A 15,801-nucleotide genomic window follows, 5' to 3' on the forward strand; every position below is an offset into this window, starting at 1 on the left:
CAGGAAAAAAATCTGTAAAAAGTACAAGCACATGGAGACGAAACAATACACTACTTAATAACAAAGAGATCACTGAAAAAATCAAAGAGGATATCAAAAAATACTTAGAAACAAATGACAATGAAAACACAATGACCCCAAACCTATGGGATGCAGCAAAAGCAGTTCTAAGAGGGAAGTTTATAGTAATACAATCCTACCTCAAGAAATAAGAAACATCTCAAATAAAAAACCTAACCTTACACATAAAGCCATTAGAGAAAGAACAACAAAAAAACCCCAAAGTTAGCGAAGGAAAGAAATCATAAAGATCAGATCAGCAATAAATGAAAAAGAAATGAATGAAACGATAGCAAAGATCAATAAAACTAAGAGCTGCTTCTTTGAGAAGATAAACAAAATTGATAAACCATTAGCTGGACTCATCAAGAAAAAAGGGGAGAAGACTCAAATCAATAGAATTAGAAATGAAAAAGGAGAAGTCACAACTGACACTGCAGAAATACAAAGGATCATGAGAGATTACTACAAGCAACTATATACCAAAAAAATGGACAACCTGGAAGAAATGGACAAATTCTTACAAAAGCACAACCTTCCAAGACTGAACCAGGAAGAAATATAAATAGACCAGCCACAAGAAATGAAATTGAGACTGTGATTAAAAATCTTCCAACAAACAAAAACCCAGGACAAGATGGCTTCACAGTCAAATTCTATCAAACATTTAGAGAAGCATTAACACCTATCCTTCTCAAACTCTTCCAAAATATAGCAGAGGGAGGAACACTTCCAAACTCCTTCAACAAGGCCACCATCACCCTGATAGCAAAACCAAAGATGTCACAAAAGAAAGAAAACTACATGCCAGTATCACTGATGAACATAGATGCAAAAATCCTCAACTAAATACTAGCAAACAGAATCCAACAGCACACTTAAAGGATCATACACCATGATCAAGTGGGGTTTATCCCAGGAACGCAAGGATTCTTCAATATACGCAAATCAATCAATATGATACACCATATTAACAAATTGAAGGAGAAAAACTATATGATCATCTCAAGAGATGCAGAAAAAGCTTTTGACAAAATTCAACACCCATTTATGATAAAAACCCTGCAGAAAGTAGGCATAGAGGGAACTTACCTCAACATACTAAAGGCCATATATGACAAACACACAGCCAGCATCGTTCTCAATGGTGAAAAACTGAAAGCATTTCCACTAAGATCATGAACAAGACAAGGTTGCCCACTCTCACCACTATTATTCAACACAGTTTTGGAACTTTTAGCCACACAATCAGAGAAGAAAAAGAAATAAAAGGAATCTAAATCGGAAAAGATGAAGTAAAGCTGTCACTGTTTGCAGATGAAATGATACTATATATAGAGAATCCTAAAGAAGCTACCAGAAAACTACTAGAGCTAATCAAAGAATTTGGTTATGTAGCAGGATTCAAAATTAATGCACAGAAATCTCTTGCATTCCTATACACTAATGATGAAAAATGAAAGAGAAATTAAGGAGACAATCCCATTTACCATTACAACAAAAAGAATAAAATACCTAGGAATAAACCTACCTGAGGAGACAAAAGACCTGTAAGCAGAGAACTGTAAGACACTGAGGAAAGAAATTAAAGATGATACAAACAAATGGAGAGATATACCATGTTCTTGGATTGGAAGAATCAATATTGTGAAAAAGACTATACTACCCAAAGCAATCTACAAATTCAGTGCAATGTGTATCAAACTACCAATGGCAATATTCACAGAAGTAGAACAAAAAATTTCACAATTTGTATGGAAACACAAAAGACCCCGAATAGCAAAGCAGTCTTGAGGGAAAAAAATGGAGCTGGAGGAATCAGGCTCCCTGACTTCAGACTATACTACAAAGCTACAGTAATCATGACAGTATGGTACTGGCACAAAAACAGAAATATAGATCAACGGAACAGGATAGAAAGCCCAGAGATAAACCCATGCACATATGGTCACCTTATTTTTGATAAAGGAGGCAAGAATATATAATGGAGAAAAGACAGCCTCTTCAATAAATGGTGCTGGGAAAAGTGGACAGCTACATGTAAAAGAATGAAATTAGAACACTGCCTAACACCATACACAAAAATAAACTCAGAATGGATTAAAGACTTAAATGTAAGGCCAGACACTATAAAACTCTTAGAGGAAAACATAGGCAGAACACTTCCTGACATAAATCACAGCAAGATCTTTTTTGATCCACCTCCTAGAGAAGTGGAAATAAAAACAAAAATGAACAAATGGGCTCTAATGAAACTTAAAAGCTTTTGCACAGCAAAGGAAACCATAAACAAGACGAAAAGACAACCCTCAGAATGGGAGAAAATATTTGCAAATGAAGCAACTGACAAAGGATTAATCTGCAAAATTTTACAAGCAGCTCATGCAGCTCAATATCAAAAAAACAACCCAATCCAAGTATGGGCAGAAGACCTAAATAGACATTTATCCAAAGAAGATGTACAGATTGCCAACAAACACATGAAAGAATGCTCAACATCACACATCATTAGAGAAATGCAAATGAAAATTACAATGAGGTATCACCTCACACTGGTCAGGATGGCCATCATCAAAAAATCTACAAACAGTAAATGCTGGAGAGGGTGTGGAAAAAAGGGAACCCTCTTGCACTGTTGGTGGGAATGTAAATTGATACAGCCACTATGGAGAATATGGAGGTTCCTTTAAAAACTACAAGTAGAACTACCATATGACCCAGCAATCCTACTACTAGGCATATACCCTGAGAAAACCATAATCAAAAAGAGTCATGTACTAAAATGTTCATTGCAGCTCTATTTACAATAGCCAGGACATGGAAGCAACCTAAGTCTCCTCGACATATGAATGGATAAAGAAGATGTGGCAAATATATACAACGGACTATTACTCAGTGATAAAAAGAAACGAAATTGAGTTATTTGTAGTGAGGTGGATGGACCCAGAGTCTGTCATACAGAGTGAAGTAAGTCAGAAAGAGAAAAACAAATACCGCATGCTAACACATATATATGGAATCAAAAAAAATACGGTTCTGATGAACCTAGGGGCAGGACAGCAATAAATACACAGACGTAGAGAATGCACTTGAGGACACGGGGATGGGGAACGGTAAGCTGGGACGGAGTGAGAGAGTGGCATGGACTTATATACACTACCAAATGTAAAATAGATAGCTAGTGGAGGCAGCCGCATAGCACACGGAGATCAGCTCGGTACTCTGTGACCGCTTAGAGGGGTGGGATATGGAGGGTGGGAGGGAGATGCAAGAGGGAGAAGATATGGGGATATATGTATATGTGCAGCTGATTCACTGTGTGATACAGCAGAAACTAACACAGCATTGTAATGCAATTACACTCCAATAAAGATGTAAATAAATAAATAAATAAATAAATAGAGGGAAGTAAGGAAAGGAGGGAGGGAGGGAGGAAGGAAGGAAAGATGGGTAACTTGGGAGGTTGGGGGTAAGGGGCAAGCCACCTGGAGAGAAGAGGGGTTCTCTCCCAGGCCCAGGGTTATGACAAGACACTAAGGTCCTATAGGAAAAAAAAAAGGGAAAAATGTTCTGGTAGTGTGAATTTTCATAACTAAATTTCATGCAATACCCTACAACACACCCCAGTAAAGATGTGTTCAATCTTGAGCTGACAGTGTTTGGAGAAGAAAAGAATCAGCAGCTACATCATGTAGAAGAGGTACAACATGTATCAGAGGTGTAAGGCTGACGTGACAAAGAGGGAGACAAGCTCCTTAGGATCCACAGATGCGCTGTGAATGACACGGAGTTCCCTGCTGCACTAGGGAGGAATAGGGACAATAAAGCCTAATTTTATATGAATCTCAAAACCTAGGGTGCCCTCAGCTGGGGTTCCATAAAGAGGCATGACAACCAAGTTCCTATTTCTGACCAACGTCACTTGACTGACAGTGGCAAGATTAAAAAAAAAGCCAGCATGGTGAAGGAAGAGGTCCACACTGATGACAAAGGGCCCCCTACACGGACGCACACTTTGAGTGGCTCCTCTCACCTGGCGCCACCAAGTAAGTGAGAGATCCTAAGGCAACAACAGCTCCAAATGGGGAAGTAAAGCAAAGATGACTTTGATACTGTGTGTGTGTGTGTGTGTGTGTGTGTGTGTGTGTGTGTGTGAGAGACAGAGACAGAGACAGAGAGACAGACAGAGGGAGAGACAGACAGAAAGAGAGAGAGAAAGAGAGAAAAGAAAAAGATACAAAACTAAGATTTTCCTCTTCTCTTCTGAAGGTGCAAGGGAGGGGCATACTAAGGAGAAGATAGTAGAAGAAACGCACGCTACTGAAGATGTCACTTTATCACTGACACCGTTTAGAACTTTGCACATGATGATAATGTTACTTGGTTTTACTGTCTAAAACTTACTGCTCGTACACAGGCGGCTGCCTGTGGTGTCCCCCCCTCGGTCCAGCACTGGTGCCTACAGCGGCGTGTGCACTGCAGGCATTAGCGTAACTGAGGGAAAGAATCAAAGAGCTCCTGCGGGTGCAGAAGGCTGAAAGCGGGGTCTCCCACCAGGATCCTGAGGGGACCGGAGAATGAATCTGAGTGCCCATACAATCCGGTGGAGCAGGGTGTGCCCTACACTCTTGGCTGTCATGTGCTGGAAGAAGGGCAGGAAGAAGATTATTAGTTTGGTGGCAGGAAATAAAGGGGATATTTAAAAATATAGTATCTGTCTTAACCTTACTTTATATTGAATATTTTTATGCTAATTAAGCTTCTAATTATAAATCCATAGCAGGAATTCTTGCAAGAAGTGTTACACAGAGGAAAAAGCCACAGCATGTGTCAGCACGGTGCACACTCCCCACGTCCCATCAACTGAAGGGGGAGTTTCATGGAATCACAGGCAGAGCCCACTGTGGCCAGAGGCCAGCTGGGGAATCAAGCTGTTAGCTCCAGCAAGGTGGCTCTACCTCACTGAGCCTTTGGGCACGTGTGGGTGGTCTTCTGCTGGACGTTGTTGATGCCTTACACAGGGAGAGAGGGAGAGAGGGAGAAGGGAGATAAAAAGGTAATAGAGAAAGAGGAGAAGCAAACATCATACACCTTTAATAATATAAAAAGCTTTTTTAAAAATATGAACTGAACTTTAAAGAACAATGAAAACAGGGCAGGAGGGGGCTTCCCTGGTGGCGCAGTGGTTGAGAGTCCGCCTGCCGATGCAGGGGACACGGGTTCGTGCCCCGGTCCAGGAAGATCCCACATGCCGCGGAGCGGCTGGGCCCGTGAGCCATGGCCGCTGAGCCTGTGCATCCGGAGCCTGTGCTCTGCAACGGGAGAGGCCACGACAGTGAGAGGCCCGTGTACTGCAAAAAAAAAAAAAAAAAAAAAAAAAAAAGGGCAGGAGGCAGAAGACGTGAAGGAGGCCACTGGTTTGCTTATGGCTCACAACTGATATTTGAAATTAACTACACATGAAACATAACAGAGAATACTGAATTATCTCTCAGAGAGACAAAGATGACCTCCCAGAGCATGAAGTATTCTCATGAGCCTTCAGAAGAAGAGGCTGTTCACATCCTTTGTGTTTCCTGAAGTATCTTGCAAATAGCCATGGAACTGATTTGCTGAACTGAGCTCCGCCCGGTCAGATGTTAACTAAGGAGGACAGTTTTCTACAGCAATTTGCAACAGAACTCATTACTCCTATGATTAAATATTGAGAAATCTCAGGGTTTCTTAGAAACAGAACCCTGACATAAGAACCCTTCAACAGAAGATAGATAAGGCGGCAGAAACCCTGACTGGGAGTGCGGACTCTGCCACTACTGCTTGGTCTATGACTCTGGCCAGTGATTTAACCATGTTACTTTTTTAAAAAAACCACTAAGTATACAAACCAGAAGCAGTGGTAAAAGTAATGACATTGAAAGACTGAGGACATTCAGTATCCTCTTGTCCTCTGCACTTGGACAATTCGAGAATCATCAACTGGGAGATGTGTGTTACAGCCCAGTCTTCATTGTAGGTTTTCTATTTAAAATTTAATACCTGAGAGGCCCTAAGCCAGGATTTATTTCCCCCCTAAGAAAATATATCATTCTGTCACTGAAGTACCAGAAGGGTTGCTTGAGCCTCCAGAGGGAAAAGTGAAAAGCTCTGTAAGTTCCTTCAAGGGATTTCACACGTCTTTGTTTTCTCCTCCCAAGAGAGATTTGGGGTAACGGTAATGTCTGCCACGGCATCGCCCGGATTAAACTTCTGTGGGCAGGAAATGCATCAGCACTTACATCATTTACAAGAGCATGCATGAAGAAACCAATACGGCATAAAAACAAATTAAATGAGCAGGAAATTTCTAATGCACAGTCTGCTTTCTCTGTGGCTCTCAACTTCCCTGGGAACCTCCCAGAAACGATTTAAAAGCCTGAGAGAACACTTACCACATAGAGACCAGGGTAAAGATTAAGTTCTCACAGGAAGTTCACATATGAAGTCTGAGAAGTCAACACTGGGTTAGCTTTGACCCCACTTATTATAAAATGCTGTAAATATCTGTGTGAGCACATGCACCACACCCCAAAACAGGAAAGTCAGGAAAAGGGTGAAAACCAAAGAAACGTATATAGCAAGGTTTAAAAGTGAGGCTCAAAAGATGAGAAGACCAAAGTTCTGTTGAAACATATAAAATAAAAACAGGAAAAGGACCTCAAATTATCAAATGCAACCTCCATTTAATGTAGAGGAACCTGAGGCCCGGGATTGCAACTGGTCCCACAGCTGCTCTTCAGCCATATGAGGTCTGTGCACCCAACAGGTGCGGGTATACATCTGAGGCAGTATCCTCATAGCCTTCCTCTCTTGATGAATTAGTCAATGTACGCCAAACAAATCTCTGATTTATTTCTTAAAGCACTTCCTTCCACTTCCTAAATCAGGGTTTGCATGAAACTTGAGAGTTCATTTAGTTCATTCCTGTTACATTAAGCAGAACAAAGTTTCAGAAATATAACAGATACTCACCTTCCTTGTTTGTTTTTGGGTCTGTAAAGAAGATGAGCTCTTAATTACTTTGATATTGCCAACATTTATTGATTCAAAACAATGCTGGAATACCTATAATGGGTAACTCACCATGTCATGTCAAATGGGAAATACGTTAATTAATGTGGCATAGATCCTGCTCTCAAGATGCCCAAGGACTAGGAGGGCAAGACGAGGCATGTACTAAAATCATTATAATATCAGGCAGACAAGGGCCAGGAAATTACTACAGGAGTAGAATAGATGATGTCATTATTCCTACCTGGGGGATGAGTAAAGTGACATAAACGCAACTCTGAGACTGGATTACATTACATGGAGAAGCAAGGGCATTCCAAGCTAGATGCTGTTCAGTCAAAAGCAAGGCAGTAGCAAGCGTGAAGTATATATGGAGAAAACACAAATAGCTTCAGTTTTCAAAAGAAGGCATACAAATTGGAGAGTCTGTGCGCTATAAAACTAGAAAGGCAGATTTAATCCGGAGCACGCTAGATCTCTGGAGCTACGAAAAAAATGCTTTTTCCCTTCATTCTATAGTCCATATGGAATCATTCATTTATCCTTTATACAAAATTCTGAAGCAACCCCTAGGTAATGGGCACCAAGGAAAGGCACAAGGCACGTTAATTTGAGAAAAACACGGTATCTACCTCCAAGGAACTTAGTCTCCACTAGGAATGACACATAAGCAGCCGATGATGACTATAAAATAGTGTGAGAAACGTCATGACAGCATGCCAGGGTCACATAGAAGGGTATGAGAAAAGTCACTGAAAATCAGGCTTGTAAGGGAAGAATAACAGGGGTCCCAAAGGAAGAAACTGAAGATAAGCAGTAGTTATTGAAATAGAAGAGGGGATGTTGGGTATTCAGAATAAGATAAAAGTATGTTAAAAACACTTGAAGCGGGGCTTCCCTGGTGGCGCAGTGGTTGAGAGTCCGCCTGCCGATGCAGGGGACACGGGTTCGTGCCCCGGTCTGGGAGGATCCCACATGCCGCGGAGCGGCTGGGCCCGTGAGCCATGGCCGCTGAGCCTGCGCGTCCGGAGCCTGTCCTCCGCAACGGGAGAGGCCACAACAGTGAGAGGCCCGCGTAACGCATAAAAAAAAAAAAAAAAAAAAAAAAAAAAAACACTTGAAGGTGTGAGAAAGTATAAAGTGTTCAGAACAGAAACTACATTTTAACCCAGAGCCATAGGAAACTATGAAATCATGATGATGTCCAAAATTATGATTCAGGAAGATAAATCTGGCAGCAGCATGCAGAAAATAATTGGCAAGCGGAAATAACTACAAAATGTTTTACTCCAGAATCTAGAAAAATGGTAGGGAGGACCCAAACTGGCCCCGTTCCAGCGAGAATATCACGGACACAGAACTCATGCAACTGAGCAAATCACAAACTTGGGGAACAAAGGAAATGCCAGGCGCCTCACATTTTAGAATGGATTGATCAAAACTGGGAACTAGGGAGGAAAAGCATCTGCAGCAGGAAATCGAGAAGTGGGAAAATATTCAAGAAACAGACAGAGAGCAGAACCCATAGAGAGAAAGGAGGAGAAGCTGGAATAAAGGTCCATCAGGAACACAGGAGGGAGAAAGGTATGGGTACTGCGGGGAGTGCGATGACAGGAAGAAAGGCTTCTGGTGACAAAACCAATGCTGTCCCTCGGTAAAGGAGCTTCGGGAGAAAACAGAGCAGAAGCCAAATTGTAAAATATCAGGAAGTACTAGATTGTGAAAGTAGATTACTCTTTGGAACTCCTGAGAAATTGAACAAGGGAGGAAAGGAGAAAGGCTGGTAATTTGAGAAGCATCATGGGAAATTCTTTTGGTAGAGGAGACTTGATAAAGGTCAGAAAAAAATAATTCAGAAGAGAGAGAATTTAATGATCTTTATTGGCAAGCAATTCATATTTCTAACTTAAATCTACAGCCTGAAGCATTTCCTCCTGCTTTGCATTTAAAGACTGAGAACTTCCATTTGCCATCCTCTAAATGGTGAAGACCTTCATATAGCTGGGACCTATTATTTTTATCACTCCTCAGTCTTCAATTCTGGGTGAAAATACCAATCCATTAGCCCTTTCTCGTGAGTTTTATTCTTTGCCATGGCGTTTCCTTTGAACCCTTCTCTATATTCTAGAGTCTTTCGGGAAAGAAAGCCATAAGAGGGTCCAACAATTTAATAAAGGCTAAGTCTAAACTGACATTTTAAAAAGGTAGGTATATGATGATCCCTCTATTCTTGTGGTTTGCAAACTCGTTTTGTTTTCAAAGCAGAAGCAGCATTTCTTCTAATTACATCATCTACAAGATCAAAGGAGCTGCTATGAATAGAGCAAAGGTAAGCAAAATAGAGCCTCAACCATGGGGTTTTCCTCCCCATCCCACAGAAGCTGTTGTAAAATAGTGCTGAACCCTGGCAGTGTGTTGCTTATTAGTTTTTTTTTTTGCAGTACGCGGGCCTCTCACTGTTGTGGCCTCTCGCCCACGGCATGTGGGATCTTCCCAGACTGCGGCACGAACCCACGTCCCCTGCATTGGCAGGCAGACTCTCAACCACTGCGCCACCAGGGAAGCCCCGCTTATTAGTTTTTACCATTTCTCATAGAATATCTATGCAAGTTATCTTTCTTATATCATATAAAAATCACCTCTATCACTATACAATCTGGAGCTCTTTCCTGAAACCTTTCCCTACTTACAAATGTTATGCAGAATTCTGACCACACAATCCCGGACATGAGCTACCTCTTTTCTAAATAGCTTCATGACAGCTCAAACCTCTGTGAACACTGTCTTGAAGTCAGGTCACTGATGAGCTTAGAAACAGGAAGACTGACCCAAACACTGTTTATCTGCTGTAAAGAAAATGTTTCTTCTTCTTCCCTCCACAGAAAAGTCAAAATTAATAAAATTTCTCCTCCACTAAATATCCTAAAAGCCCTGAGCTACAAAATGTATCATCTGTAAAAAGTGATAGAAAAGAACCGTAAAACGTGTATTTGTCGTTCACATTTGATACTAACCTAATAAACTTAACAGCCAAGCCCAGATCGGCTATACAGCAAGTTCCATTTTTCTTCACCAGGATGTTCTTACTTTTCAGATCTCGATGGGCAATTGCTGGTTTGCCTTGAGTACTAAAGATTTCGGTGTGTAAGTGACATAGGCCACTGACAGAAGAATAGGCTAACTTCAGCATCGATTTAGTATCTAGGGTGGTGGACTTCAGGTAATCATAGAGGGAACCATTTTCGTGATAATCTGTGATTAGGTACAACTGGGTCCAGGACCCCGTTCCTTTGATATCTGCAGCAATGAACCCTACAAGGAAAAAAGACAAAAAGGGTTGGTGCTATGTGTTTCCTGAATAATATCAGAATAATTAATTTTTTCAACTATCACTCTTTGTCAAAGGTGTCTTTTGTTTGGCATTTCATTCAGTTTTCTGATTGTGCCTATGACAGTATTAAATCACTAATACCAATCAGAGGCCATCAGAACAGCAGGAGTGGAGAAACACTAAGAGTTTGTATCTGAAAACAGGATCCCTTTCTCATCAGCAGTTGATATTTAAATGATCTTGAAGTTAACAGTAAATAGTTCCTGGTATTAGAGTTACACATAAGACACTGTTTACAAAACAGGCACACACTCCATGATTAGCTTATACTCTTTCTACTTGAATGATCCAGCTAGATCATTTCTAACTTGAGAAAATAAAAAGGAAATCAATTATCAATATAAACTCTGGACATAAATAAACCCTGCAGATAAAATTCCCATAACTTTTCACAGCACTTAGGCAAAAATGTGTTCCTTCAAATCCCTAAGAAACCTTAAGAAATTCTGGTTTTGCATTTCCTGTCCCGGAAGAAAAAACTTTTTGAACATGTTCCATTTCCAACCCACCGTTCATTCATAGAAGTGCCTTAGTCATTCCTACTGCGAGGTCTCCCATTAGAAGCGTATGACGTTCTTGGGCTCATGCCAAGAAGAAAATGTCTATATACTTCATAACAGGTCTACACAGATGAGTTAATATGCAGACGTTAACAGAAAAAGAGAGGAAAGCTAGGAAACCCTGAACATTGCTATACAGACTTCTACTCACCCAAAATGTTTTCATGCCTCATCAACACTGTCTGATATATTTCTGTCTCTCGGAACCAGCTGGCTTCCTCTGTGGTGAAGAACACTTTCACAGCTACCTTTTCGCCACGCCACTTTCCCATCCAAACTTCCCCATAGCGCCCTTTTCCAATCTGTTTCACCATCTGAATCTGCTTAGCTATAGTCCTCTGGACCTGTTAAATCCCAAAACACATTGTTAGTGTATTCACAGCACAACAGATTTGTTTAATCTTTTTTTTTTTCCCCTCCGGAGAAGAAACACATGTAAAATATATTTAGCCAGTAGTTTTTCTTTACAGAGACAACTTATTTGCATTTATTTATTAATTTACGCTGTCCTCTTTTAAATGTATTTGAAATTGAATGTGGATTTTGAGTGTTTGAAGTATTGCTTCCAAATTATTAAGTATTTTATTCTACCTATTATTATTTTCACAGAGAAAAAACCTGAATGGGTTCACAGTAATTAGCAGAATAGAATACTTTTCACTTCTACCACTATAGTGGGATACTAGATACTCTGAAGGGAGTCATGTCACTATATGTTTGGATAAAATACAACCAAAGAAAAATGTAATGCACTGTTGGGCACACATAGAAATAAAGGGAATCTCTGAGCAGGGAGGAATGGAGGGAGGGAGGAAAAGAGGAAGGACAGAGCTAAGACCAGAGCAGGGATAGATAAGCATTCAGCAGCATATTCAAAAGCCAGGTTGTTGTCTGCACAAAGAATAATACCAGCACTGAGATCTAGAATATGAACTTTGACCCCTTTAAAATTAGAGAAACTGAACCCTGGGCTTTAGCATTAAGCCGGAACCACTGAATGGTACCAAATTTGCCCTAGGTTGGTAGCACACCATCACCATGGCTCCCGGCAAAAGCAAATACAAATCGTCTCTTGAGGAAATCATTTGCAGAATACGTTTCACTCCACCACTATGGTGAGATACTAGATGCTCTAAAGGAGCTCTTGCCACCATACAACTTTGATCGTGGATAAAATATAAGAAACAAAACACTGATAACGCATTGTTGGGCTCACAAGGAAATAAAGGAAATCCCCAAGGTGGGGTTGGGGGGAGAAGGAGAGAAGGAAGAGAAGAAAATGGAAGGAGAGAAAGAAAGGAAAGAGAAAGAGAAGATCCTACAGAGTAAAACGCCTTAAAACAAAAGGAAACAGCCACTGCAAATGAGAGGCAGGAGAAACAACCCAAGCAGATTTAACCCCTTCAGATTTACAGATACTGGAATTTTCAGATACAAAATGCCAAGAACAGTACATGAGATGTGTGAAGAAATAGGAGACAGAATGAAATATAAGGAAGCAGTAAGAAATTACTGAAAATTATACTTTGAGGTGGAAGAGTTGTCATAACAAGAAATGTAAAATGGAGACGTAAAACAGCCGATTAGAGCTGGGGAGAAAGTTAAACTGTGAGGGAGCTCTGAAGAATTATAGAGTGCAGCAGAGACAAAGGGAAGGAAAATAGGAGAGCTAAACGGCATAAAGGTTGTAAGTCTCTTTACACATGATCTTCATTCTACCTCTGCTTAAATGTTTTAAGAACTCCATGACTGAAGGGGCTAAGTATTGGTGACCATTTACATAATTTGGGAGATCTATATAAAGAATCTAACATAGAACTCTCATAAGACCTGGTCAGAAAATTGGGATGTACTCTTTGCAGAGACACGCTTTGCATCAAGTAAACCCAAAGTGTTTCTTTCTGTATTTGCACTTTTAAGGGCCATGTAATTATACTGAGTCCACCTAGATAATCCAGAATAATCTCACTTCAAGGACAGCTGATGAGCAACCTTCGTTCCCCTTTACCAAGTAAAATAACAGATTCTAGGGATTAGGACATGGACATTTTGTGGGGGGTGGGCAGTATTCTGCCTACCACAGATGTCTATCAGCTGGGATGTGCTCTGTTTTTGCATAATGGACGATTTTATCAATTCAAGAGGTAATGCTATCCATTGCCAGAACCATTACCAGCACTAATATCAGACTGAAAGCTTTTGGGGACAAGATAAAGTCCTTTTTTCTTTTCCTGTGAAAGAAGAATTAAAAAATAAAAGCATTACTGACATGCCATTTAGCCACTCAGCCTGAAGGAAATGAGGAAGTATGTATGAAGAGCAGCCTTCCTCCCTTTAGGAGTCAGAAAGGCTCTGTGAGGAAACCTTCAGCACATTTCCATTCCTAAATAAGGGAACAGAAGCGTCAAGGGCACTAAGCAGTTGAGAGCCAAATCCGTAAGTAGTTAAATTATTGACTTGAGGAGACTTCCTACAGTTATTAAAGAAATATTACTAATTTATAGATGTTACAAAGCAGTACTTACGTAAATCTACAGAACATTTCCTAACAAACAGCTTTATATCCACTTCTTTTCTAATGATAACACATATAATTAATTGAATGAAAGCAAAGTTGGAATTGGCAATGCTCGCAAGAATAGGAACAACTTATCTCAAAGATAAAAAGTCTCACTAAATTATATTCAGAAATTTAAAATATATTTTGAGATTTATTATAACATCTATGGACCTGAAAATATAATTTGAAAAATGTTTTAACTATGTTATTTGAGTTTTTATTTCATTTAGTTAATGTTTCAGGTCTTTCTGTACTTAAAATTTCCTTCTGTATTACATTCTTAGATATCAATTTTGAAAGTTAGATTGTATAAATAAAAAATAATCACTATAATTGTGATTCCAAAAAGAGAAGAATTATTTCATGCAAAATGGGTACAATTAGCTGTATAAGGATTATAAGGAGTTATCACTATTTCAGAAATGTCCTCTTATCTAGTGATCAGCTATCTGATAGTGTCTAACGGTTAAGCCCGTGTACACGATGGACACTAAAAACCATGTAGTTGTAAGTAATGCTCTGTGCTCTCTACATGTTCCTGAATTAACAAAACACACACCCCTACACACAAATATACTGTTTAAAATACTTTGCTTAGTAAGGCTGAGTTAATGATACATATTGGAAATATTTTTCACGAAAGATTCCTCAACTAAGAGGTTTGATGTTCAGTTAGACAATTTACTTCACCTTCTGTTCCTTTACAACGTCAGATAAATAGGGTATAAATAAATAATAATAGTGTTACTATTTACTGAGCGCATACTATGTATGTATTAAATGTGCCAGGCATGTTTATATATATATTTATTTATATATGTATGTGTATATTTATTTATATATATGTATATTTATTTATATATGTATGTGTATATTTATATATATGTATATTTATTTATATATATGTATATTTATTTATATATGTATATGTATGTATGTGTATGTTTATTTATATATATGTATATTTGTTTATATATCTGTATATGTATATTTATTTATCATATATATATATATATATATATATATAGCAGGCAAACTATCTTAATTCTTACAACCACCCTATGATATTCCTCCCTTAAAGGATTTATATACAAAGTCACTTGGCAAATATTAGGTCCAAGTATGTGTTTATACACATGGCATGAACTTTCCCTTTACGTTAATGAAATAAACCACAAATCGGAATTAATATGCAGAGAGACTATTGTGCATTTCTGCATTGTTTATCTTAAAACAGGGTCTTAAATCTGTAATACTGAGAATTTCCCCTCACTAAACTGAGTTTGACAGGATCCTTCTTCCCATCCTGTTGCTATCAAACACAATTCTTTGTTTTATTTAATATTTGGTTCACAAACATGAAGAGCACAGATTCTAGAGGCAGATCATCTGGGTTTGAATCCTGGCTTCTCCACATATTAACCAGTTGGCCCAAGTCAGGGGCCTATGCCCCTGCTGTGTGATACAGGGCTACATTTCTAGTACTACCTCACAGCTGCTATGAGGATTAAATGAGAGTCCGGCCAGGACTGGACCAGTTAATAGTCAAATGCTGGGTTTTTTTGGTGTCTAGATTAAAGAAGTAAGATATTATAGTTTTCACAGATATTAAAAGTTGGAGTGGAAAAAACAAATTATTGAGCAGCCTCTTTAATCACTCAGGTATGCTACTAAGGATACAAAGTGAAAAAATGTAGTCTCCACCCCAAAGAGATGAGAGTCTACCTAAAGACACGGGTACACTAACACCAATTACAATGTTATTTTAAACTGCTACACTGGTACAATAAGCAAACTGTTAAGACAGAAGTTAAACAGACTGGCTCAGTCTGGGCTAATCTGTCACAGAGATAACACATGGGGTAAGCCTTGAGCCATAGTCTGAGGAACTCTCCAGAAAGACATTACATTTGCAAAGACATGGATTTTAAAAACACGTTGTATTTTCGAAACAATTACTCAAGGCTGATGCTAGAGCTCAAGAAGCAGGTGGGGAAGAGGTGGGAGGAGAGGGATGTCGTGCTCACCAAGCTAAGAACGAAGACCCATAACCACTACTAGGTATTAGAATGTGTTATCCAGGGAAGTAAAAGAGTTAATAGGGGGCTTCCCTGGTGACGCAGTGGTTGAGAGTCCGCCTGCCGATGCAGGGGACGCGGGTTCATGCCCCGGTCCGGGAGGAT

The 15,801-nt window shown here is 39.5% G+C and overlaps 1 protein-coding gene across 7 annotated transcripts in view; it reads right to left on the minus strand.

The window, feature by feature from the left end:
• The window catches only part of BMPR1B (bone morphogenetic protein receptor type 1B), a 423,330-nt gene that overhangs the window by 17,536 nt on the left and 389,993 nt on the right, over positions 1-15,801 (minus strand). For all 7 annotated transcript variants that reach the window (XM_032632927.1, XM_032632928.1, XM_032632930.1 and 4 more), the window contains 2 exons: positions 11,210-11,402; positions 10,122-10,419 (listed from right to left, as the gene is read on the minus strand). In XM_032632927.1, the coding sequence (XP_032488818.1) occupies positions 10,122-10,419; positions 11,210-11,402 (491 nt within the window). The remainder of the gene's footprint in view (positions 1-10,121; positions 10,420-11,209; positions 11,403-15,801) is intronic.

Source organism: Phocoena sinus, chromosome 5 (genome assembly GCF_008692025.1).
Source record: "Phocoena sinus isolate mPhoSin1 chromosome 5, mPhoSin1.pri, whole genome shotgun sequence".
Classification (NCBI taxonomy): domain Eukaryota; kingdom Metazoa; phylum Chordata; class Mammalia; order Artiodactyla; family Phocoenidae; genus Phocoena; species Phocoena sinus.